General features: G+C 43.5%; 1 protein-coding gene across 2 annotated transcripts in view; it reads right to left on the bottom strand.

The window, feature by feature from the left end:
- Positions 1 to 4,022: 4,022 nt before the first annotated feature.
- The window catches only part of LOC143935726 (uncharacterized), a 113,920-nt gene continuing 93,448 nt past the window's right edge, over positions 4,023 to 24,494 (bottom strand). The window contains exon 5 of one of the 2 annotated variants that reach the window (XM_077459806.1): positions 4,023 to 4,266. In XM_077459806.1, coding sequence (XP_077315932.1) covers positions 4,081 to 4,266 — 186 coding nt within the window. In that variant the 3' untranslated portion in view covers positions 4,023 to 4,080. The remainder of the gene's footprint in view (positions 4,267 to 24,494) is intronic. The other variant, XM_077459807.1, reaches the window with a different exon arrangement.

Here is a 24,494-nt window from a genome sequence, read left to right on the forward strand (position 1 = left end):
TGGTCAGTGTAATGTAGTGGACAGTATAATATAGTGGTCAGTGTAGTGTAGTGGACAGTATAATATAGTGGTCAGTGTAGTGTAGTGGACAGTATAATATAGTGGTCAGTGTATTGTAGTGGACAGTATAATATAGTGGTCAGTGTATTGTAGTGGACAGTATAATATAGTGGTCAGTGTAGTGTAGTGGACAGTACAGTATAGTGGTCAGTGTAGTGTAGTGGACAGTACAGTATAGTGGTCAGTGTAATGTAGTGTAGTGGTCAGTATAGTATAGTGGTCAGTGTAGTGTAGTGGACAGTACAGTTTATTGGTCAGTGTAGTGTAGTGGACAGTATAGTGGTCAGTGTAGTGGACAGTACAGTGGTCAGTTTAGTGGACAAGTTAGTGGTCAGTGTAGTGTAGTGGACAGTATAGTGGTCAGTGTAGTGGACAGTACAGTGGTCAGTTTAGTGGACAAGTTAGTGGTCAGTGTAGTGTAGTGGACAAGTATGGTGGTCAGTGTAGTGGACAGTATAGTGGTCAGTGTAGTGGACAATTTAGTGGTCCGTGTAGTGTAGTGGACAGTATGGTGGTCAGTGTAGTGGACAATTTAGTGGTCCGTGTAGTGTAGGGGACAGTATAGTGGTCAGTGTAGTGGACAATTTAGTGGTCCGTGTAGTGTAGGGGACAGTATAGTGGTCAGTGTAGTGTAGTGGTCAGTATTGGAATTGTGTTGGTCAGTGTAGGAATCAGGTAGGTCAGTACTATTGTAGGAAGGGAAGGGACTTGGAGTGCTAAAAGTCCACAGGTTGGGGGAGCAAAATACTCACCACAGGCGCTGACAACCCTTGCTAAGCCACTGTTGGTACCTGATCAATACCACCTTCTAATCACTATGCCATTTTTACCATGTCTTTAATGGGATGATATGTCCCCAAACTCTCGATTTGCACTGTTGGCAGTGAAAGCAAGTGGGACTGAGTTTGTTTAAGGAGCACTGTTCAAAGAAATCTTGGTTGCTAATTAAACTCCAACTTATAGCACCAGTGAACTGACATAAAATTTAATGCTCTAACCGATTTCCCTAACAGGACCAGATCATTGTTCTCGCTATATAGCAATTACTTCTAATTAGGTTACAAAGTAACTGCTTAGCAGGTTGTCAGTTGTTAGGGAGATTAGGGATTGACCTAGATCCCTCGGGGGCCATTCACAAAGAAGCTGTTTGTATTGTTATGCGTTTTTTTCTATTTTTTGTCTGTTTTCATAGCACTACTTCTACTTCTTGTGCCTCGTACACACGATCGGACTATCCTGGCGGACAACACACCGTACTTTGCAGCGCAAGCCCACCGGACTTTTCCGAGGGGACCTGTCCACACACGACCGGACTTTTCCGCCAGACTAGGTCTGGCAGATAACCCGCCGGACTATTTCAGGAGTCCGCCGGACTTTTGAAATGTACGGACTTGCCCACACACAGAGAAAATTCAGTTCATTTTGAATGGGGCTCCAGGTAGACGGGACTAGCGAAGGAAGTCAATGTCGCCGCCTCCATCGGCGAGATTGACACCTCGCTAGCCCTGTCGATTGGTATGGACTTAAAAGGGAAGCCCTATGCCGAAAAAACGGCTTGGGGTCCCCCCAAGGTCCATTACAGACCCTTATCCGAGCACGCAGCCCGGCCAGTCAGGAAAGAGGGTGGGGACGAGCAAGCGCCCCCCACTCCTGAGCCGTACCTGGCCGCGTGCCTTCAACATGGGGGGGTGCTTTGGGGAAGGAGGGCCCTGCAGCCCCCCACCCCAAAGCACCTTGTCCCCATGTTGATGAGGACAAGGACCTCTTCCCGACAACCCTGGTCATTGGTTGTCGGGTCTGCGGGCGGGGGGCTTATCGGAATCCGGTAGCCCCCCCACCCTATGTGAATGAGTATGGGGTACGATGTACCCCTACCCATTCACCTGTTGAAAAAAAGTGTAAATAAAAAAACACAAGTTTTTAAAATAATTTATTAGACAGCTCCGGGGGGGTCTTCTCGCCAGACTCCTCCGCTATCTTCTGCTCTTTTACTAGCTCTTTTACTAGTGGAGGAGCCCAGCTTTCTTCTTCGCTGCCGCCGTCCAGGGGTCTTCTTCCGACTTCGGGGTCTTGTCCCGCTCTTCGGGGGTCTTGTCCCGCTCTTCGGTATCTTCTTATAGCTCTTTTACTAGCGTTGGCCTGGTCTTCTGTCGCTGTCGCCTTCTTCTCTTCTTCTCTTCTTCTCCCTTGAGATGTTGACATGATGCTCTCTTTGGTCGCAATGGCAGGGATGCGCTGTGCGGCGACTTATATAGGGAGGAGGGGGCGGGGTCACTGGGTGGCCCTTGTCCTCATCAACATGGGGACAAGGGGCTTTGAGGTGGGGGCCCCCATTCCCCAAAGCACCCCCCATGTTGAGGGCACATGGGCTGGTACGGCTCAGGGGGGGGGGCGCTCACTCGTCCCCACCCCCTTTCCTGACCGACCGGGCTGCATGCTAGGATAAGGGTCTGTAATGGACTTTGAGTGGACCCCCACGCCGTTTTTTCGGTGTTGGGCTTCCCCTTTAAGTCCATACCAGGTGATGGGGCTAGCGAGGTGTCAATCTCGCAGATGGAGGCGGCGATATTGACTTCCTTCGTTAGTCCCGTCTACCTGGAGTCACGTTCAAAATGAACAGACTTTTCTCCATGTGTGGGCAAGTCCATTCATTTCAAAAGTCCGGCAGACTAGCACACAGACGGGCGGATTGTCCGCCGGACAATTTTGAGTCAAAACTTCTTTCTAAGTCTGCCTGACTTTTGGGAACAAAAAGTCAGCCGGAGCCCACACACGGGCTCGCCAGATAGTCCGATCGTGTGTACACGGAATTGGTGTTTTTTAAACTCTTACAGTATTGTGAGTAAAGTTGTCAAGATATACATTTATAGTCGCATTATGAATTATTATATTTTGTGCAAATTGTGAAATCAATAAATGTACTTTTTAGAATCAACCCTGATTAAGACCCTGTGTTGCCAAAGTAGCTGCTATTTGACCCATTGGTATTGGCATTGGATGCCATTGCTGAGCCTATCATCTACTAGCACCCCCAGGTTCTTTTCCATCCTAGATTCCCCCAGAGGTTCTCCCCCCAATGTATAGATTGCATAAATATTTTTGCCACCCAAATGCATTATTTTACATTTTTCTACATTAAACCTCATTTGCCATGTAGTTGCCCACCCCATTAATTTGTTCAGATCTTTTTTCAAGGTTTCCACATCCTGCGGAGAAGTTATTGCCCTGCTTAGCTTAGTATTGCCAGCAAATACAGAGATTGAACTGTTTACCCAATCCTCCAGGTCATTTATGAACAAATTAAATAGGATTGGTCCCAGCACAGAACCCTGTGGGACCCCACTATCCACCCCCAACCATTCAGAGTACTCCTCATTTATCACCACCCTCTGAACTCACCCTTGTAGCCAGTTTTCAATCCCTGTACTCACCCTATGGTTCATGCCAATGGACCTTATTTTGTACAGTAAACGTTTATGGGGAACTGTGTCAAATGTTTTTGAAAAGTCCAGATACACCATGCCTCTGGGCCTTCCTTTATCTAGATGGCAACTCACCTCCTCATAGAAGGCTAATAGATTGGTTTAGCAAGGACGATTCTTCATGAATCCATGCTGATACCATTCTCATTACTAAAATCTTGTATATAGTCCCTTATCATCCCCTCCAAGAGTTTACATACTATTGATGTTAGGCTAACTGGTCTGTAATTCCCAGGGATGTATTTTGGGCCCTTTTTAAATATTGGTGCTACATTGGCTTTTCTCCAGCTGATACCATTCCAGCAGTAGACTGTCAGTAAAAAATACGAACAATGATCTGGCAATTACTTGACAAAGTTCCTGTCAGGAACCACGAAACAGACTGAGACAGAAGTACAATCAAATCACACTTGTTTATTAATAAAAATAAAAAGGTAAATAGAAAAAAGAGTAGTCAAGCATAGCCAGAGTAGCCAGATTGGGTAGTCAGTCAGTCCAAAGTTCATAAACCAGATCAGGTAATCAGCCAGTCCAGAAGTCAGGGATCCAAGGAGAGCAACTGCAAGCAGGATAAGAAGCCAGGAGGGATGTCAGCAAGCCAGTCTTGAAACAAACAGCAGGAGATGGTTCCTTGTGATGTGACCAACGTGAAGGCAAAGGAAAGAGTGAGCTGGAAGGCTTTAAATAGGCAGGTCAGACAAGCATCATCGGGAACAGCTGGTAACTGTGGAAAGAGAAGAGAGCTGGCAATTAGCCGACAGCTGAGTGGCCAGCCCAGAGGAGGAAGGGCTAAGCTAGCCCTGACCGTTCCCTAAGAACCCTCAGAGGCAAGTCATCTGGTCCCGGTGATTTATTAATGTTAAGTTTCCCAAGTCTAATTTTAATTCTGTCTTGTGTTTACATTAATATTCTAGAAATACAGGCCTGTTTTTTTTTTAATGCATGTATGTGTCTAGGGGTATGCTTTAATTTAGGTGCATCGTCCACTACTGTTACTAGACATTACGCAGTGAAGCATACTGGGTAAAATCCAGAGCACACATCAAGGTGATACCTAAGCTAAGGAGAAAATTAGAGTAAGCACTGATTGTAGTGTGAAATGCGTTAGCCCTTTTGTATCACTCTGTTGTGGCCTGTATTTTGTGATCTTGATTTTTCAATTTTTTTTTTAAACAACTGGCCAGTTTTCTACTACATGTTGCATTCACTAGGAAGTAGCCCCATTTCATGATTACCTTGGAATTACATTTCAATAGGCCAGATTGCTACCGCTAGCGGACATTCCCTCCTGCTCCCTTTATCAGCTCTGGTTTACATTAGGGCTGTTATCGGTCAGGACCTCTACATTTTGATCGGTCATCTTTTTCTGACACTAATCTGTCATATTTGTAATTTACTGTTGTTGGATCTTTTGTACACTTCCTAATATATATATATATATATATATATTTAGAAGCTGCCTTTCTTTCTTAAATAAAAAAGAAAAAGAAAATTCAGAGCACGCATCATCGTAAAGAACAACTTAATTAACTAACAACAATTTGGTTTAGTATTCATCAGTAATTAAATTACTAATTATAATAATGATAGCAAATAGAATCCACACTCTCACTTTCTCTCTCTACCCCCCAATCAACTAGGTTTTGTTAAAGACAGGCATTTTGCTACTAAAATAAGCTACTATTGTTTCTAAAAATCCCTAAGCCCCCTCAAGAATGCTTTTAGGTTTAAATATGTAAAAAGCATTGGTTAGTCTACAGCTGCCCCTTCCTGAAATGTGAGTATAGCTATTGTACAGTGTATACAGTATATAGGTGCTTTTATATATGACATTTACATATCTCTTAAACAAAATCCTTTTATCCTTAGCTAAAACAAGAGTATATGCAAGGATCAACACAAAATAAAAAGTTCTCCATCGTGTAATCAAAATTATTATAGAGCATAAAAAGTTATAAAATACATTTTACAAGTACACACACGGTCAAGTACAATGTGCATAAAAAATCGGATATCCTCCGCACTGACAAGTCGGCCCAGTTTGCCCAGTTTTTTTTTTATGGCAGCATGGGAGGACGAATTTATTTTTAAACTCACCAATAAGATTAATTTTGGAGATGCTATATAGATCATGTTATTTTTATTTGGGGTGGAGAAGAAAACACCTTCAAATTATTTTAAGAACACCTTAATGCTAATGATAAGGGTAGTAGAATAACTTAAAGTGTTATTAAACCCACAACAATAAAATCAGTGTGTATATGCAGTAAAGAAGGCCTGTTATACTCACTGTGGAACCTAAGGGGTTAATACTCTGAATTGTGTAAAAAGGCTGTTTGATCCTGTATTATCTGATCCTCCTCTTCTTCCACTGTCCCCAATTCATCTCCCGATAGTACAGAGCCCCGGGGGCACACTGCACATGCTCAGTTTGGTGTATATTGCTAGAGAGTTTTTATTTGCTTTGGAGAGCACATGTGATCAGCATCTATAAGCCAAAGCTGCGCTGAATTTTTTTGAAATTATATAGAAAACTATATACCCTTAGGCCCCTTTCACACGGGACGGATCAGTAATGATCCGCTCCGTGATGATCCGCTCGCTCAGCGGGGATCGCTCCGTTGTCCCCGCTGAGCCGGCTGCGGACAGGGTGGTCTCCGCACACTGTGCGGAGACCGCCCTGTCAGCTCTCCTCTATGGGGATCGGATGAGCACGGACCGTCTGTCCGTGTTCATCCGATCCGCTCTGCAGACGCATAGAAAAATAGGATTTTCCTCCGTCTGCAGAATCGGACTGTTGCGGAGGCGGACAATAGCGGGTGTCTGCGGATGTTCATCCCAGACACCCGTTGTCCCATAGGGATGCATGTATGTCCGTATTTCATCCGCAAACGGATGGATGAAATACGGACGTACTGTCCGCATGTGTGAAAGGGGCCTTAAGTGAATATATATATTACACGTGCAACTGCAAAGCATCACTCTTAACGTGCAACAAAAAGTTTAAATTGATTAAAATAACAATCTGAGTCATACAAATATAATTGTGAATTAACACACTAACAGTGAAAAAAGATATTTGTAGAATAAAAAATGTGAATAAATGAAAATAAATAAATATATATATATATATATATATATATATATATATATATATATATATATATATATATATATATATATATATATATATATATATATACACACACACACAGTATATATATTGTGAGGGGTTTGCTCGGCAGCGGGTGTGTGTGACCCCCTGGATGGGTTCACAACACAAAGTCAGGCACAGCAGACAGCGGTGTAGGTTCAAAAAACAAAAGATCCGGTTTATTTAGGCTACATGCAGTGATACATATAACAGCCAAACAAAATAAAACAAGAAAATAAATCCTGGTCAGCTTGACCTCTAACTACACACGTAGACTCCCTGTCTAACAACTGGGTGCAGCCTTGTGCTGCCCCAGTCCCTGTCTCTATTGTAGGGGTTTGCCACACAGGCGTTAACTCACCGCACAGAACAGATCTCAGACTCCCCAGTCTATACACACAAAACTGGTTCCAGGATGGAGCATCTCCCTATGCATGCTGGGCTTTTTTGTAGAGGTCTTAATGAGCCCACTTACTACAGCTGGGCTCATTAACTCTTCCCCTCTAATTGTAAAAGTCTGCATACAGCCTGAATCTAGGACACACATATTTCCCATCCTGAATACAACCAGGTGATTTTACCTGTGTGCTGCCACATACCCCCCCCTCTTGTTTCAACCTTGGGGTTGTAACACAAGTAGCCAGACACGCATGTATCCGAGACAAAGCATCCACATTCCCCATTTTAACACCAGGGCGATGCTTAACTGTAAAGTTAAATTCCTGTAGGGCCAGGAACCACCTATTTACCCTTCTATTGGTCTCCTTGTTTTGAGCCATCCACTTTAAAGGAGCGTGATCAGTCACCAGGTCAAAGTGCCTACCTAGCAGATAGTACCGAAGGGAATCTAGAGCCCACTTCACTGCTAAACATTCCTTCTCAATCGTGGCGTAATTTACCTCATGGGACTTCAACTTCCTGCTGAGGTAAATGACTGGGTGCTCTTCCCCGTTCCAGACCTGGGATAACACTGCTCCTAACCCAACGTCTGACGCATCAGTTTGTACAACAAAGTCCTTAGAGAAGTCTGGTGAGTACAACACTGGCTGGCTACATAAGGCTGTTTTTAAGGACTGAAATGCTTCTTCAGCCTCTGGGGACCATTTAACCATGACCGACTCTTTCCCTTTTGTCAGGTTGGTGAGGGGCACAGCCTGAGAAGCAAAATGGGGAATGAATCGTCGATAATAGCCAGCGATTCCCAGAAAGGCTTGTACCTGTTTCTTGCTGTTGGGACGTGGCCAACTCTGTATGGCCTCGACTTTATTGACTTGGGGTTTTATCACCCCCCTCCCAATAGTGTACCCAAGATATTTGGCCTCCTCCTGTCCAATGGTACACTTCTTTGGATTGGCCGTAAACCCAGCTTCCCGGATAGAGTCTAGGACTGCTTGTATTTTGGCAAATGTGAGACCCAGTCTGTGCTATGGATAATCACATCATCCAGGTAAGCTGCAGCATATTTCTGATGGGGCCTCAGAATCTTATCCATTTTCCGCTGGAATGTTGCCGGTGCATTCTGTAACCCAAACGGCATTCTCTTATATTGGAATGCCCCATCTGGGGTTACAAACGCAGTTTTCTCCTTGGCCGACTCGGCCAGGGGAATTTGCCAATACCCTTTGGTGAGATCAAGAGTTGTCATATATCGGGCTGTTCCCAGCCGGTCAATCAACTCATCTATAAGTGGCATGGGGTAGGTGTCAAATTTTGTAACTTTATTTAATTGTCTAAAATCGTTACAAAACCGCCAGCTCCCATCAGGTTTGGGCACTAGTACAATAGGACTGGACCAGTCACTCTGGGACTCCTCTATCACACCCAATTCCAGCATCCTTTGAACCTCCCCACGTATTGCCTCCCGTCGGGCCTCTGGTATTCTATAAGGTTTTAGTTTTACCCTTTCTCCTGGCGGGGTGATAATGTCATGCTCTACGCCAGATGTTTGTCCCGGAAGCTCAGAGAAAATCTCTTTGTTACGAAGTACAAACTCTTTAACCTCCTGTTGTTGGGGTTTCGATAAGGTGTCTGCTATTCCAACCTCAGGAACTAAGCAATCAGAACTAAGCAATCAGGCTGTACTTGTGACAAAGTCTCTGCGACTAGGGATTCCCTATCCCTCCAGGCTTTCAGCAGATTGACGTGATAGATCTGCTCCGGCTTTTGCCTTCCTGGCTGTCTAACCCTGTAGTTCACCTCACTAATTTTTTCAATTACTTCATATGGACCTTGCCATTTGGCCAGAAATTTGCTTTCAACCGTAGGGACTAGCACCAAGACCCTATCCCCGGGGAAAAAGTACGGGTCTTGGCCCCACGGTTGTACACTCTCTGCTGTGCTAACTGCGCTTGGGTCAAATGTTCCTTTACAATTGGCATTACCTGTGCAATTCTATCTTGCATCAGGGCGACGTGCTCAATCACACTCCTGTGAGGAGAACTCTCATTTTCCCAAGTTTCCTTGGCGATATCCAGCAGCCCTCTTGGGTGTCTCCCATAGAGCAACTCGAAGGGTGAGAAACCCGTAGAGGATTGGGGTACCTCCCTAATGGCAAACATCAGATAGGGTATTAGACAATCCCAATTCTTTCCATCTCTATCCACCACCTTCTTTAACATTTGTTTTAGGGTTTTGTTGAATCTTTCAACCAACCCATCTGTTTGGGGGTGATACACAGATGTACGCAATTGCTTCACTTTGTACAACTTGCATAATTCTTTCATAACCCGGGACATAAAGGGTGTACCTTGGTCCGTAAGCAGTTCCTTACAAATACCCACGCGGCTAAAAACAAGGGATAGCTCTTTGGCTATGGTTTTGGCCGAGGTATTTCGGAGAGGAATTGCTTCCGGATAACGGGTGGCATAGTCCAATATAACCAAAATGTACTGATGCCCCCTAGCAGACTTCATTATCGGACCTACCAAATCCATTGCGATCCTCTCAAAGGGGACCTCAATGATAGGAAGAGGTACCAGTGGGTTACGGAAATGTGGCATAGGTGCCGACTTCTGACACACAGGGCAGGAGGAACAATACTTTTCTATTTCCTTCATGACCCCAGGCCAATAGAATCTCTGCAATACCCTCTCTCTGGTTTTCTCTGTCCCCAGATGACCTCCCAGAATGTGTCCATGAGCCAATTCTAACACCAACTCCCTGTAAGGTTTGGGCACCACAAGTTGCTCAATGGTTTCTTCTGCCCTTTGAGCCACTCGATACAGCAGGTCCCTTTCCACAGTGAAGTACGGGTAAGTGCAAGTCTTATCTGGGTTCACTAACTCGCCATCTATTTTCACCACATTTTCCCGTGCCTTTATTAGGGTGGGGTCTTTTAACTGTTCTGTGGCAAAATTTTCCCTGTGAACCTCAAGGTCCGAAAACTCCACAGACGGCATGTTTTCAACTGAGGATGTTGGCTCCTCCCCAGTTTCTCGAGTTTCCCCCGCCAATACCGACAAGGGAAATTCAGGAGAGTCCTCACCACTCCCAGAGGAATTCTGGTCATCTTCCTGGTCTATAGGGGCACCAGTGGGGGGCTCAGGACAATCCCAGAGTTCCCAGAATTTTGGAAAATCCCTTCCCACAATAGCATCATGTGGTAAGTGAGACACTAACCCCACCTGATGAGAGAGGTTACCTTTGGGGGTCTCAAAAAACACTGAAGTTACAGGATACTCTCGGGTGTCCCCATGCACACAAATAACAGCCACCCTGTTCTTCCCAGAGACCTCTGTAGTAACTAATTCAGCTTTTATCAATGTTACCAGGCTACCTGAATCTAGCAACACATCAACATGCCTACCATTAATACACATTTTACATAAATGTCTCTCAGGTCCCCGAATGGCAGTGCATGCAACTGTCGCAAACAGCGACTGACGTCTCTCCCTTATAAAGTCACATTGCATAGGCTCATCCACAACTGGGCAATTGGCTGCAATATGTCCCTCTTGCCGGCAGCGGTAGCAAATAATCTTTTTCGCTGCCTCTTGCAGCATGGGCTTCCTGGGCTGCTCCCGCCAGACCTTAGGTAGAACTCCCACCCTCTCACTCTCTCCACCCTCACCCCTTGGAGTCATCTTACCCGTCACTGGGGATGATCTGGTCTTAGGGGGGAAAGTCCGTGAGTCCCTGGAAGAGGTGGTCAGGTTCTCTGTAGCCAAGTACCTCTCAACCAGATCCACAAGTTTATCTGCATTTTCTGGGTCTCCATGGCTTACCCATTTTTGGATGGCAGTAGGAAGAGCTCTCAGGAAACGATCCATAACCACACGTTCCACAATGTTTGGTGCAGTCAAAGTCTCTGGCTGCAGCCACTTCCTGCTCAGGTGAATGAGATCATACATTTGAGACCTGGGAGGTTTTCCAACCTGAAAAGTCCAGTTATGCACACGCTGAGCCCGGACTGCCAGGGTGACACCCAGCCGTGCCAATATTTCTGCTTTTAGCACCACATAGTCTTTTGCTTGGTCAGGCTCTAGGTCATAATAAGCTTTCTGCGATTTCCCAGTTAACAGAGGGGCCACCAGTCCAGCCCATTGCTCCTTAGGCCACTTTTCCCTTTCAGCAGTCCTTTCAAATGTGGTCAAAAACACCTCCGGATCATCCTCTCCAGTCATTTGTCAGTAAACGGCTCACACCAAAGGATGCGGTATTATTGTAACCACTTGCTTCATTGGTCTGCGGACGTTGCTGTATTAATGTCTCTATTTTCCGTTGAAAATTCTGCTCTTGCTTCTGCAACAGGTCTATGAAGCGGGCTTCAGATCGCTGCTGGGCTTGTTGCTGAGCTTCCAAACTCTGCTGGTGAGCCTTCTGCTGATTTTCCAAACTCTGCTGCAAAGTTGCATTTATCTGCTGCTGGGCTGCAAGGCTCTTTTGTAAACCTGCATTTGTTTGCTGCTGATTTGCATTTGCTTGTTGCTGGTTTGCATTTGCTAGAGCCAGCTGTCTCAGTATCTCCTCCATGCTGGCCTTAACAAAAAAAAAAGTGCCAAAATTCTCCACCAACTGTGAGGGGTTCGCTCGGCAGCGGGTGTGTGTGACCCCCTGGATGGGTTCACAACACAAAGTCAGGCACAGCAGACAGCGGTGTAGGTTCAAAAAAAACAAAAGATCCAGTTTATTTAGGCTACATGCAGTGATACATATAACAGCCAAACAAAATAAAACAAGAAAATAAATCCTGGTCAGCTTGACCTCTAACTACACACGTAGACTCCCTGTCTAACAACTGGGTGCAGCCTTGTGCTGCCCCAGTCCCTGTCTCTATTGTAGGGGTTTGCCACACAGGCGTTAACTCACCGCACAGAACAGATCTCAGACTCCCCAGTCTATACACACAAAACTGGTTCCAGGATGGAGCATCTCCCTATGCATGCTGGGGTTTTTTGTAGAGGTCTTAATGAGCCCACTTACTACAGCTGGGCTCATTAACTCTTCCCCTCTAATTGTAAAAGTCTGCATACAGCCTGAATCTAGGACACACATATTTCCCATCCTGAATACAACCAGGTGATTTTACCTGCGTGCTGCCACAATATATATATTATATATATATATATATATATATATATATATATATATATATATATATATATATATATATATATATATATATATATATATATATATATATATATATATATATATATATAGTCCACAAGAATTGGAGGGGTAAAACTTCAGTCCTCAAAAGTGACACCGCACACAACACCCTCAGAGAAGTGACAGGGTACGCCAAGGTAAAGTCCTCCACAAATGAAATCACCGCTTACCAGCTGGCTAGATCTCTTTTTTAAGGAGATCTAACATGCACATGGTTTATCCCCCAACCTGGGTTTCTGTACAGGGTTATGCACAATATGTCCCGATGTTCCACTTGAACCAGCATAAACACTCCCGTTCTAATTATTCCTCACAGCCGTATTGATAGGTGCTCTCCCAGCATCCCCAGTCTGCAAATGGACTACCGCTTCCGGGTTTGAGAGGGCTGGCTGTGTGACCAATCAGAGCAGAGGAGGAATCTGGGGCTGTCACCAGGAGGCAGGGCTTAGTGTGATCAGCACAGGGCCAATCAGCACTGTCCAGAAAATCAGGGGTCCTGCAGTCTCATAGGTCAGATTAGACTGAAAACTCATCTTACAAGCTTTAACCAGGCATGGATAGAAGTCATAAGACTAATATATACTTCTGATCAGAAAAGATATTTAGCAGTTTATATTTACTAAAACTATTGCATTTCCATGTACTGTGGGAGACCAGATACAGTGAATGCAGAGTCCTGGGTTTAGTAATACTTTAATGATAATACAAATTCTATTTTCTTTTTGTGACTCTTATCTTTGGAGCTTTAAATAATGATGCACATTTACTTATTTTAGGATACATATACCATACTTCTTTTGGCAGCGGGCATCCTATGTGGATCAGGAATGTCTACTAATAATATATAGACAGACCCCCACTTTATGCAAAAAATGTGCCCCTAGAGGAGAATTAATCTCTCTACACAGAACAGGAGCTTTTATGCAGATGTGCAGCTGGAAAAAATAACACAACCCAGGAGACAATTTGCATTCCAGTTGACGGTAGTGGGTGGCGTTTTGTGATTAGATACTTAGGGGTTGATTTACTAAAGGCAAACAGGCTGTCCACTTCTCTGAAGAAGTTGCGCATTGAAAGAGAACATTTCCCAGAACTTAGTGACTTAACTTGGCTGACTTCCATCATCCAATCGTGTGTAACAAAAAATGCGTTTTTTAAAACTGTTCTTGCCTATGTTTGGGAATTCTTTGCAAACTGAAATTTTACCACATTCACTAAGCTGTGGAGCAAATACCCTGGCACTGCACAACTTCTCTTGTAAAGTGAACAGGGTATTTCCCTTTGGTAAATCAACCCCTCTATATCTTGTGGGGTAACTCATGTTGCCTATATGTTGGAATGCCAGTGTGGCTCTCAATACATGGCCATGAAAATTGAATCTTGCATATAGGATTAGGAGAACAAGGGATCCTACTAGTGTGAAACTTTGCATATTAACCAAACCTTACGAGGTATCAAAAGATAAAATACATTATATATCACATGGATAGTTTAGTGGATAGTGGTAGATGAACTGCAGGGATGATATACCATTATAACATCCAAGTGAAAGATATAACACCAACATGTGAGAAAAGAAAAAAAACAGAATCACTGAGTTGGAAAAAGGATCACTCCCCTTATGTCAGTATTTAGTTGAGACAATTTTTGCTTTAATTACAGCCTTTAGTCTGTTGAGATATGTCTCTACTAACTTTGTACATCTAGACTTTGCAATATTTGCCCATTCTTCTTTGCAGAACTGCTCAAGTTCAGTTAAATTTGATGGTGACTGTTTGTAGACTGCAGTCTTCAAGTCATTCCACAGATTTTCAATGGGGTTTAAGTCTGGGCTCTGACCAGGCCATGCAAGGAGATTCACCTTTTTCTCCTTCATCCTCTGTGTGGTCATTTTTGCTGTGTGCTTTGGGTCATTGTCATGTTGAAAGGTAAACCTTCTAGACATTTACAACTTTCTGGGAGAGGGTAGCAGATTTTCATCGGGAATTTGATGGTATTTTGCCCCATTCATTGTTCCTTCTATCCTGACAAGTGCTCTAGTCCCTGCTGCAGAGAAACACCAATGAAAATGGAACTATTTGGCTCCAACACCAAACACTATGGGGGTTATTTACAAAAGGGAAATCCACTTTGCACTACAAGTGCACTTGGAAGTGCAGTGGCTGTAGATCTGAGTGGAAGATCTGAAATGAGGGGAAGCTCTGCTGATTTTATCATCCAATCATGTGCAAGCTAAAATGCTGTTTATTATTTCCCTTGCATGTCCCCCTCAGATCTACAGCGACTGTACTTCCAAGTGGATTTGCCTTTCGTAAATAACCCCCTATGTCTGGTGGAAATCTAATACAGCTCCCCATTCCTACAGTAAAGCATGGATGTGGTAATATCCTATTATGAGGGTGTTTCTCTGCAGCAGGGACTGAATCACTTGTCAGGATAGAAGGAAAAATGGATGGGGCAAAATACCCTCAAATTCTTGAGGAAAATCTGCTGCCCACATTTGTGGAGAGGAGTGTGATATTGTCACATGCACACAGTGACCACTCTTTATCATAAATCCCTGCAACTATGTCAGAGTTGCTGTAGGCCTCTTGGTAGCCTCTCTGACTAGTTTCCTCCGGGCTCTTTCATCCAGTTTGGGTCTGTGTTGTATCAAATACCTTACATTTCTTAATATTAGACTTTACTGTGCTTCTAGGCATTAATAAAGCCTTTGAACTTTTTTTTATATCCATCTCCTGACTTGTGCCCATCCACAACTGTATCCCAGAGATCTTTTGACAGTGACTTGCCTCTCATAGTTGATTATTTGCTTCAGTTGCACTGTCAGGGACTGAAATGCTCCAGGTAAGCTCTTTTGATGCTGAGCTAAACAAAATGACCACAGTTGAAAGTCAAATGGCTTTTTGTGTGCCATTGAGAAGGTGATTAGCTACACATGATTGAGTCATTTTTAGAAGGGGGTGATCCTTTTTTAAACTCCTGACATGTAGGTGTTACATCTTTCATTTGTATGTTATAAGAGTAAATATAGTCGGATAACACAAAACTTGTCTGTCTTCATTTCAAGCTGCAACAAAATGTAGTTATTTTTTGGGTGATTCTTTTTTATACCCACTTTATTTTGCAAACTTAAGCTGGCCATGGACAGTTTGAATCTCAAACCATCTATGGTTAGACTGAATGTTCCCAAGTTGATCAATAAATCAACCTGGATACAACCAGTCTGCCAGATTTTACATGCGATTATCACTAGCAGCTGTTATAGCCACTAGCAATAATCACTGTCTTCTCCCAGCAGGGACAGCTACCCCCTCCCCTCCACTGGGAGAATAAAATGGCTTGGCATGAGGGATGTCAACATTTGTGATTGCAGGAAATAAAATTGCTCAGTCTATTAGCCAGCTTGGCACAATGTAAGTATGCTTATGCAATACCCGATTGACCTCTTCCTTATGGAAGCTGCATCCCAAACTACTAAAGTCATGGCCGTGGTCTTCTAGGTTCTATGCCAAGGGGCCACCCTTTTGCATAGTAATCACAGATGGTTGCTCATTCACAACCGTCATTTAGAGAACTCTGCATTTTTCTCAATGAATGCAGTAAATTCTCTGATTGGGCGAAAATGGAGAGGAGGGATGTTTGAGATAGGCCTGTATTGGTTAATCACAAATCGTATATATAGGTCATTATAACCTTTGTTGGAAAGGCTGCTTAAAAAAAAATGGTTGCATTTCCTAAACTTTCTTTTTATATTACAGTAAGTCGTCTACATGCAAACATTCAACTTGTGAACATTCAAAGATGTGAACATGCATTCACATATCCAATCCTGTAAAGCTGGCTGCACACACTCAGTTTTTTTTGTTCAAGCCAGCAGGCCGAACCAAAAAAAAAAAATCTGACAAATCACCAAACCAACTCAAGCAATGTTGGTGCAGCGATCTCCCCCATCTTTGCTTTTGTGTTTTGACAGGGGGACTCCCCCCAACCAGAACACACTGGTCAGCGCTCGCATTCTTTGTCTGCAAGCCCTGATTTTTGCTGGACTTACAAATAAGTTAGATTTACGAACAAGCTCCTGGAATGGAACTCGTTCGTAAGAAGGGGACTTACTGTACTGCCTAATGTACTGAGATATACTGACCTCACACAGCTCAATAGGCCATTATGGGAATTATGTTGAACTGCAAACATGCAACTGTCAATCTATACATACATATTACAATACCCAACCAGCATTGGACATCTCAGTCTACCAGACCAAGAAGTATACCTTGGCCACTAGGACCATATATCTACGAGACTGGATTTATGGCAACAGTATGTATACCTACTCTAACAGAGACCAGAACACTATACCAGCCTTTTGTTTTTACCCCAGAAGAACCCTTCAAATAATTTTCAGGACTTGGGGAACCCCAGCTAGAAATAACTATTTAGGGTCACTTCGAGGAATGGCAATTACATTGGTGGTCAATGGGAAGCATGCCCTCCTTAGTGATCAGAATGCCACCATTACAGACAGCTAAAAAGATCATTGGTGTCATCAGGGGCGTAACTATAAGGGGTGCAGCAGTCGCGACCGCAACCGGGCCCTGTGATGCAGGGGGCCCATGCAGCCCCCTCTACATATGGCCGGCAGCAGCATAGGGAGCTAAGGGTACCAGTGCACCATGCACACAGGTGGTGGAGGTGGAGGGTGACAAGCAGAGCTCCATGCTCGACTATCGCACTGGCTGCTCTTTAGTTGTGCATTCCCCACATGACCTGTGTCCTCGGCCAACTCCTCAGAGTACCCCTCTCCTGCTCCATGCATCGCCGCTCAGTCTGATGTCTGTTCTCCCCAGCCAGAGTCCCGCCCCCCCGAGTCGGGCCCACACTGCACTGCATACTTCTCCCGGGTAAACAAACTTTAAGCACACAGATGCAGTGCAGCCCTATGAGAGCCCCCCAGAGGACACTGCAGGCTTGTCTGCCAGCTCCCCCTCCTCCCCTGTCATACACAGATGATGAAAGGTCTTTCTGGGAGATATGCTGATCACCCGTCCAGCACACTGGATGGAGCCCAGGCCAACATGGATGAGTGCGCGGCCTACAGCTTGGTCATAGTGAGTGAGAAGACCCCATCCCCCACACACTATTACATACCCCCTCCATCTCCCCCTGGGGACAGGGACCCCTTCTCACGTGGGGACAGGGACCCCCTTCTCCCCTGGGGACAGGGACCCCTTCTCACCTGGGGGCAGTAACTTCATCTGCCCTGGAGAAAAGGACCTCATCTCTTCTGGGGACGGGGACCCCATCCTGCCTAGGGACAGTCCCCCAATGGGGCACCTAAAAATTAAAAAAAAATAATAAAAAAAACTACTGATACCAGTGGTGGAACTACAGGGCTCACAAAGGTCATACCTGTGACCACGCCCTGGAGTTCCACCGCCGGACTCGGAGGGAAGGGCCCTGGCTGGGGTTCAGGGGGGCCCTTTATGGTTTCTTGCATCGGGGCCCTGAAGGTTCTAGTTACGCCACTGGGTGTCATGCTGTTGGCTCTGCCAGGTCATGTTGGACTGGGAATAATGTGTGCACCATCAGATGGGAGGTCAATCGGCCACAATTCAAGGAACCACTAGCAATCTCTGGAGGAACACTAGGCTCCACAGAACCCTGGTTGAGAATGGCTTTGCTATACCATACATAAATCAATTTCAATGTTGAATAAAAAGTAATGCCTCCACTTCCGTATTTTGTCTACATATGGAAGCACTGATATACAACAAATACTGACACACTGGGGCTGATTAAGGCTGTGTTCATACTAGTGCAACTTCTCATGTGACTTTGAAAAGGTTCCTTCACTACTTTGATGCCACTTTCTTGCGACTTCAGTGCCAGAGAGTGTAAAGTCACATGAAAGTCACAGTCCAAAGTTGAACTTGGAATTAAGCAACTTTGGAGCCTGTGAACCGAGCCTTACTAAAACTAGAGCACTAAAAATCTAGTGCAGCTCTGCATGGTAGCCAATTAACATCTAACTTCAGCTTGTTCATTAAGCTTTGGGAAAAACAAATGGAAGTTGATTGGATTCTATGCAGAGTTGCACCAGTTTTTGCACTCTCCAGTTTTAGTAAATCAACCCCATTGCGAAAGCTCTCCTCGATCAACTCAGTTGTTGTCAGATCATCACAGTATGGTTTATTTGCCACTCTCTGTGTAATGGAAATTGTGTTGAACCCTCATCAGTGATTTAATTAACATGTTGTAATTGAGTTCCTAACAAGGTGTTACTCCAATTAAAATTTACAGATATATGTAAGCTGTTTATGGTGATAATTGTGGGATGTGAACAGAGTGGCAAGGACAAGCCCTTGGAGTATATCATTACTTGGGAGGTACTGATTGTTATAATTGCAATTGCAATGCAACAATATGAGGAGGACTTTATAGTAAGTTGTGGGCATAAAACATGAAAAAGCTCAATCTCAATCAAAGTAATGGGAATATAATAATGAAGCATCACGATCCCATAATGCTAAATCATCAAAAATATGACATTGCCATTGAGTAGTTCACTCATTCACCTTTGTGGGTAGTAGAGCCGCAGTATGAGAATAAAAAGTAAATGGATAAAAGATTGAAAGTTCCAGTTTACTCTGCATTGTTAAACGGGTCTCAAGGATGGAATCAGCTTAATGATGGTTTAGTTCTTTTAAAACCTAGTCACAGGTCATCAGTAATGATACATTTCTCATTCAAAATGTTCAGCAGTACAATACAGAGTGCTTTCATAATCAGGAAACAAAGCAATCTATAAAGGTAACATTAAAAGAGCCTAGACTGGACAACTCTGCACAGTCTGAGATACGTAAGATTCCAGACAGCTAAATCCTACCTTTTAACCAGGCAAGAATGCCAGTTCCACTAGAGAATGTCTGTGCGTTTTCCACATTTCAGAAAGGTTTATCCACCCCTGCAAATCCATGATTTCCTACTGAGTAGGATTATTGTGTTCACTCCATCTGCACTGTTGCTTAATGACTCTGTAATAAAGTATTATGACGGCAAAATCCTTAAAATGTGCCTTTACTGCTTTAAATGCCATACATGTGGGATCACAATGTTAATACGGGCACCCAGACATGTCTGGAAACCCATAAAGCTGGCTTCTGGAATGCCCTAGAAGCCGTAAAATCCCATTATGCAAACTGTGGTTTTAACTAGGACATAGGAACGTTATATTCCCCCTTCCCACCTCCTCTAACCCGCCATTGGTTTTGCTAACGGCATAGGAAGCCTCACTGACCAATAGTCAGACTCAGGAGGTTGGGAAGAGTGGGTCACAGCATCTTTGTCCTAGCTGAAGTTGGTAATTGCATAATATGAGATTGTAAAGGACTACTAAAGCTATGTGGGGGTACTTTTGGAAGTCTGAATTAACATCCGGTTGCCCCTTTATTGCTTTTGTATCAATACAGGTTGACATTAACCATTTGACTGAACACAGTTCTAAGTAGCCCATGACATATGCATCATGTAATTGTAATCAAAGACTTAAAGGCTAAAGTCAGTTTTTCTAGAAATTAGCCTATGGAGTAAAGGCGCACCAGTGAATATAAAAAAAACTGCAAATTTATGAGATGTACCCTAATTTTATTCCCATACCTGAAGGGCAGTTAGGTTCCTTTGGAAGCTTGGCCAAATAACTCTCAATAGTTGGCAATGCCTACATCTTGCCTTCAATAGTTTGAGAAAGGAGCCAATAGGAGTTCCGAAACATATTACCATAGCAACCAGCCCTCCCCAGTTGTGACATCACATCCTGCACTGTGTTCCACAGTGGCTCTCACTTCCTGGAACATTGCACTTGTTTTCCTCACTAACTACACGCTATTTGCTGTCAAAAACATCCAAAGTGGCATGGCTGCAGATAAGCCACATGTTCTGTGGTTTTTATGTTTGGCTTTTTAATTATAATAAACCCATTGATGCTGCCCTTAGCTGGCACCTCCTTGAATTCCTTTTTGCAATTCCAGGGGAGCCTGAATGGCCTATGTGTATGACTATAAAATTAAGGAACATTTAACTAAGCTGTATAATTTCTTAAAGCCCAACTCTGGCAAATAAAAAAAAGTTACTGTAATTCCGTGTACACACAATCAGACTTCGACGGACTAGGTCCCGCGGACCGGAATCTGTCGGACAATTCGATCATGTGTGGGCTCCAGCGGAGTTTTCTTTCCCAAAAGATTGACGGACCTATAAATAAAACATGTTTCAAATCTTTCCGACGAACTCGAGTCCGGCCGAAAAATCCGGTCGTCTGTGTGCTAGTCCAACGAACTAAAACCGACACTAGGGCAGCTATTGGCTACTGGCTATGAACTTCCTTATTCTACGTCATCAAGTTAGAATCTGTCAGACTTTTGGAGTGATCATGTGTGGCCAAGTCCATTCGTTTGAAAGTCCGGTGGACCTCAGCTGCAAAGTCCATCGGACCAAGTCCGTTGAAAAGTCTGGTCGTGTGTATGCGGGATAATTGTTTATTTTGTCTGGATGAGAACAGTTTTACTTACCTGATACTCCAGCCCCCCCCCCCCCCCCCCGCAAACAGCACTCTCCAACACTCCAGCAGCATCCTCACATCCATGGCTATAGACCCTACTCTGGTCTTGGTGGCATCAAGACCCCAGGCTCGTGGAGCGTGGTGTTGCAAACACCACAAGGACTGGTTCAGCTGTGAGGAAGAGTGGAAGGTCAGGTAAATAATTCTCATTTTATTGTTTTCCTAGACATAAAGGGGCATGTAATCCTTTCAGTGCAGGGGCAGACACACTGCCAGAAATAATTTGTTATTTAACTGGAGTTGGGCCTTAATACCCATTGGGGCCCTTTAAATGCATATGCTTTTTTCTGGAAGAAGTGAACTTAGCATTTAAACATGCTTAAGGCCACATGCTGGCGCTGTGGTCTCGCAAGAGGCTCTCATTTATATATTTGGTGGGACTGCCCGGGCATTAAACCATGATCTTTGCAATCTACAAAAGGATCCATGACAAATCTCTGCAACCCTCCTCAAAAATAGCATTGCTCTCCATACTACTCGGCTTTATATCATCCCAAAAGAAGAGTCTTTTATGGTTCTTCTTGACAGCAGCCAAACAAAATATCCCTCAATTTTAGAAGTCTTGCACCCCTCCCCCTATTACCCTATAGATATTCAACGTTAATTACATCATGCAGATAGAAGAAATGTTAGCCATGGAATCCAACTCCTTTGATAAATACAAGACCCTTTGGTATATTTGGATACATTTTTCCACCTCAGCCGCCATTTACAAATTCCTGCTGTGCTCAGTCGCGAGTTCTATGTCCCACCCCTACAGAGGTAAAAGACGAGGACAACCTTTCGAGCCCTAATATCCCCTTTTGGGTTTTGTCCTCTAGGATCCTCCCTCCTCGTTGTCTCCTCTTTCTCATCCCTTATCTAGATTCTTCATCCAAGCTATACTTTCACTTACCTCCCTTTTTCTTTCCTCATACGGATATAAGATGCCTTAGAATTTTACTTTTCTAAGATATTGCTACCCTAGGCTTTTTACCCAAATATAGTACTGTAGTTCACTCATGCTATTGTCTATTTTATGAGACCTAGTGTTTGGGATCAGGTTTACTATGTTTTACCTTTTTTTTTTCTCACTTTTTTTATGATGTCAAAATGTGGTAAAAACCTGTTCATACCGGCCTAGTGTATTTTGCCTCTTGAGACCTTGAGAACATGAGTTTATTTGGTTATGTTTTATTATACGGACTTATATCACGGCTTTGTGTTTTTATTCTTCTGTAAAACACAATAAAATCTTTATATTTGCCTTTAAACATGCTTACGGTTGCAGAAGCTTGCTTTCATTTGACTCTTTGGCCTACCTGCTGTTAGTGAACGTGATCCAAATAGCTGTAGAACTGCAAAACCTCAGAATCAGCATGCCTGATTCCGAGCATGCGTGGACTTTTGTGCGTCTGAATTGTGTACACATGATCGGAATTTACAACAACGGGGTTTGTTGTCGGAAAATTTGAGAACCAGCTCCCAATTTTTTGTTGTCAGAAATTCAGAGAAAAAATTTCCAATGGAGCCTACTTACGGCCAGAATTTCTGACAACAAGCTCCCATAGAACATTTGTTGCCAGAATATCCGATTGTGTGTACGCAGTATAAGACTTCAGGGACACGGAGTATATATTTATGAAAGCAACTTTTAAAAAACATGTTTAAATAACATGACAAAATGTGGAAAATTTCAAGGGGTATGAATACTTTTTCAAGGCACTGTATATGAGATGCCTGTATTCAACATCTGTCGCCTCAAGACACTTAAACAGAGGGCCCATGGCTATTGAACTTCATTTTTCTTGGCTCGTCGTATGCGCTGTACGTCAGCGCATTCTTGACGATCGGAATTTCCGACAACATTTGTGTGACCGTGTGTATGCGAGACAAGCTTGAGCCAACATCCGTCGGAAATAAATCCCAGGATTTCATTGTCAGAATGTCCGATCGTTTGTACGTGGCATAACAGATGAATAAATAATAGATAATAATTTTTTTGGTGCTAATTAAAATAAAAATAAAAATATTTTTAATTAGAAATTAAAATAATGGAAGATCATATACAGTAAATATTCATATAATTTATTGTTCTATGGTGTTTTAAACAATAAATATGAATCTAAATATAAAATATTGCTAAATAATTATATATATATATATATATATATATACACACAGTGCCTTGCGAAAGTATTCGGCCCCCTTGAACTTTTCAACCTTTTGCCACATTTCAGGCTTCAAACATAAAGATATAAAATTTTAATTTTTTGTGACGAATCACCAACAAGTGGGACACAATTGTGAAGTGGAACGAAATCTATTGGATTTTTGAAACTTTTTTAACTAATAAAAAAATGAAAAAGTGGGGTGTGCAAAATTATTTGGCCCCCTTGCGTTAATACTTTGTAGAGCCACCTTTTGCTGCGATTACAGCTGCAAGTCGCTTGGGGTATGTCTCTATCAGTTTTGCACATCGAGAGACTGAAATTCTTGCCCATTCTTCCTTGCAAAACAGCTCGAGCTCAGTGAGGTTGGATGGAGAGCGTTTGTGAACAGCAGTTTTCAGCTCTTTCCACAGATTCTCGATTGGATTCAGGTCTGGACTTTGACTTGGCCATTCTAACACCTGGATACATTTATTTGTGAACCATTCCTTTGTAGATTTTGGTGTATGTTTGGGATCATTGTCTTGTTGGAAGATAAATCTCTGTCCCAGTTTCAGGTCTTTTGCAGACTCCAACAGGTTTTGATCCAGAACGGTCCTGTATTTGGCTGCATCCATCTTCCTCTCAATTTTAACCATCTTCCCTGTCCCTGCTGAAGAAAAGCAGGCCCAAACCATGATGCTGCCACCACCATGTTTGACAGTGGGGATAGTGTGTTGAGGGTGATGAGCTGTGTTGCTTTTACACCAAACATATTGTTTTGCATTGTGGGCAAAAAGTTCGATTTTGGTTTCATCTGACCAGAGCACCTTCTTCCACATGTTTGGTGTGTCTCCCAGGTGGCTTGTGGCAAACTTTAGACGAGACTTTTTATGGATATCTTTGAGAAATGGCTTTCTTCTTGCTACTCTTCCATAAAGGCCAGATTTGTGCAGTGTACGACTGATTGTTGTCCTATGGACAGACTCTCCCACCTCAGCTGTAGTTCTCTGCAGTTCATCCAGAGTGATCATGGGCCTCTTGGCTGCATCTCTGATCAGTCTTCTCCTTGTCTGAGCTGAAAGTTTAGAGGGACGGCCAGGTCTTGGTAGATTTGCAGTGGTCTGATACTCCTTCCATTTCAAAATGATCGCTTGCACAGTGCTCCTTGGGATGTTTAAAGCTTGGGAAATCTTTTTGTATCCAAATCCGACTTTAAACTTCTCCACAACAGTATTATGGACCTGCCTGGTGTGTTCCTTGGTCTTCATGATGCTCTCTGCGCTTTCAACAGAACCCTGATACTATCACAGAGCAGGTGCATTTATACAGAGACTTGATTACACACAGGTGGATTCTATTTATCACCATCAGTCATTTAGGACAACATTGGATCATTCAGAGATCCTCGCTGAACTTCTGGAGTGAGTTTGCTGCAC

Source organism: Lithobates pipiens, unplaced genomic scaffold, assembly GCF_037356315.1.
Source record: "Lithobates pipiens isolate NorthernLeopardFrog02 unplaced genomic scaffold, aLitPip1_a1.2 Scaffold_28, whole genome shotgun sequence".
Taxonomy (NCBI): domain Eukaryota; kingdom Metazoa; phylum Chordata; class Amphibia; order Anura; family Ranidae; genus Lithobates; species Lithobates pipiens.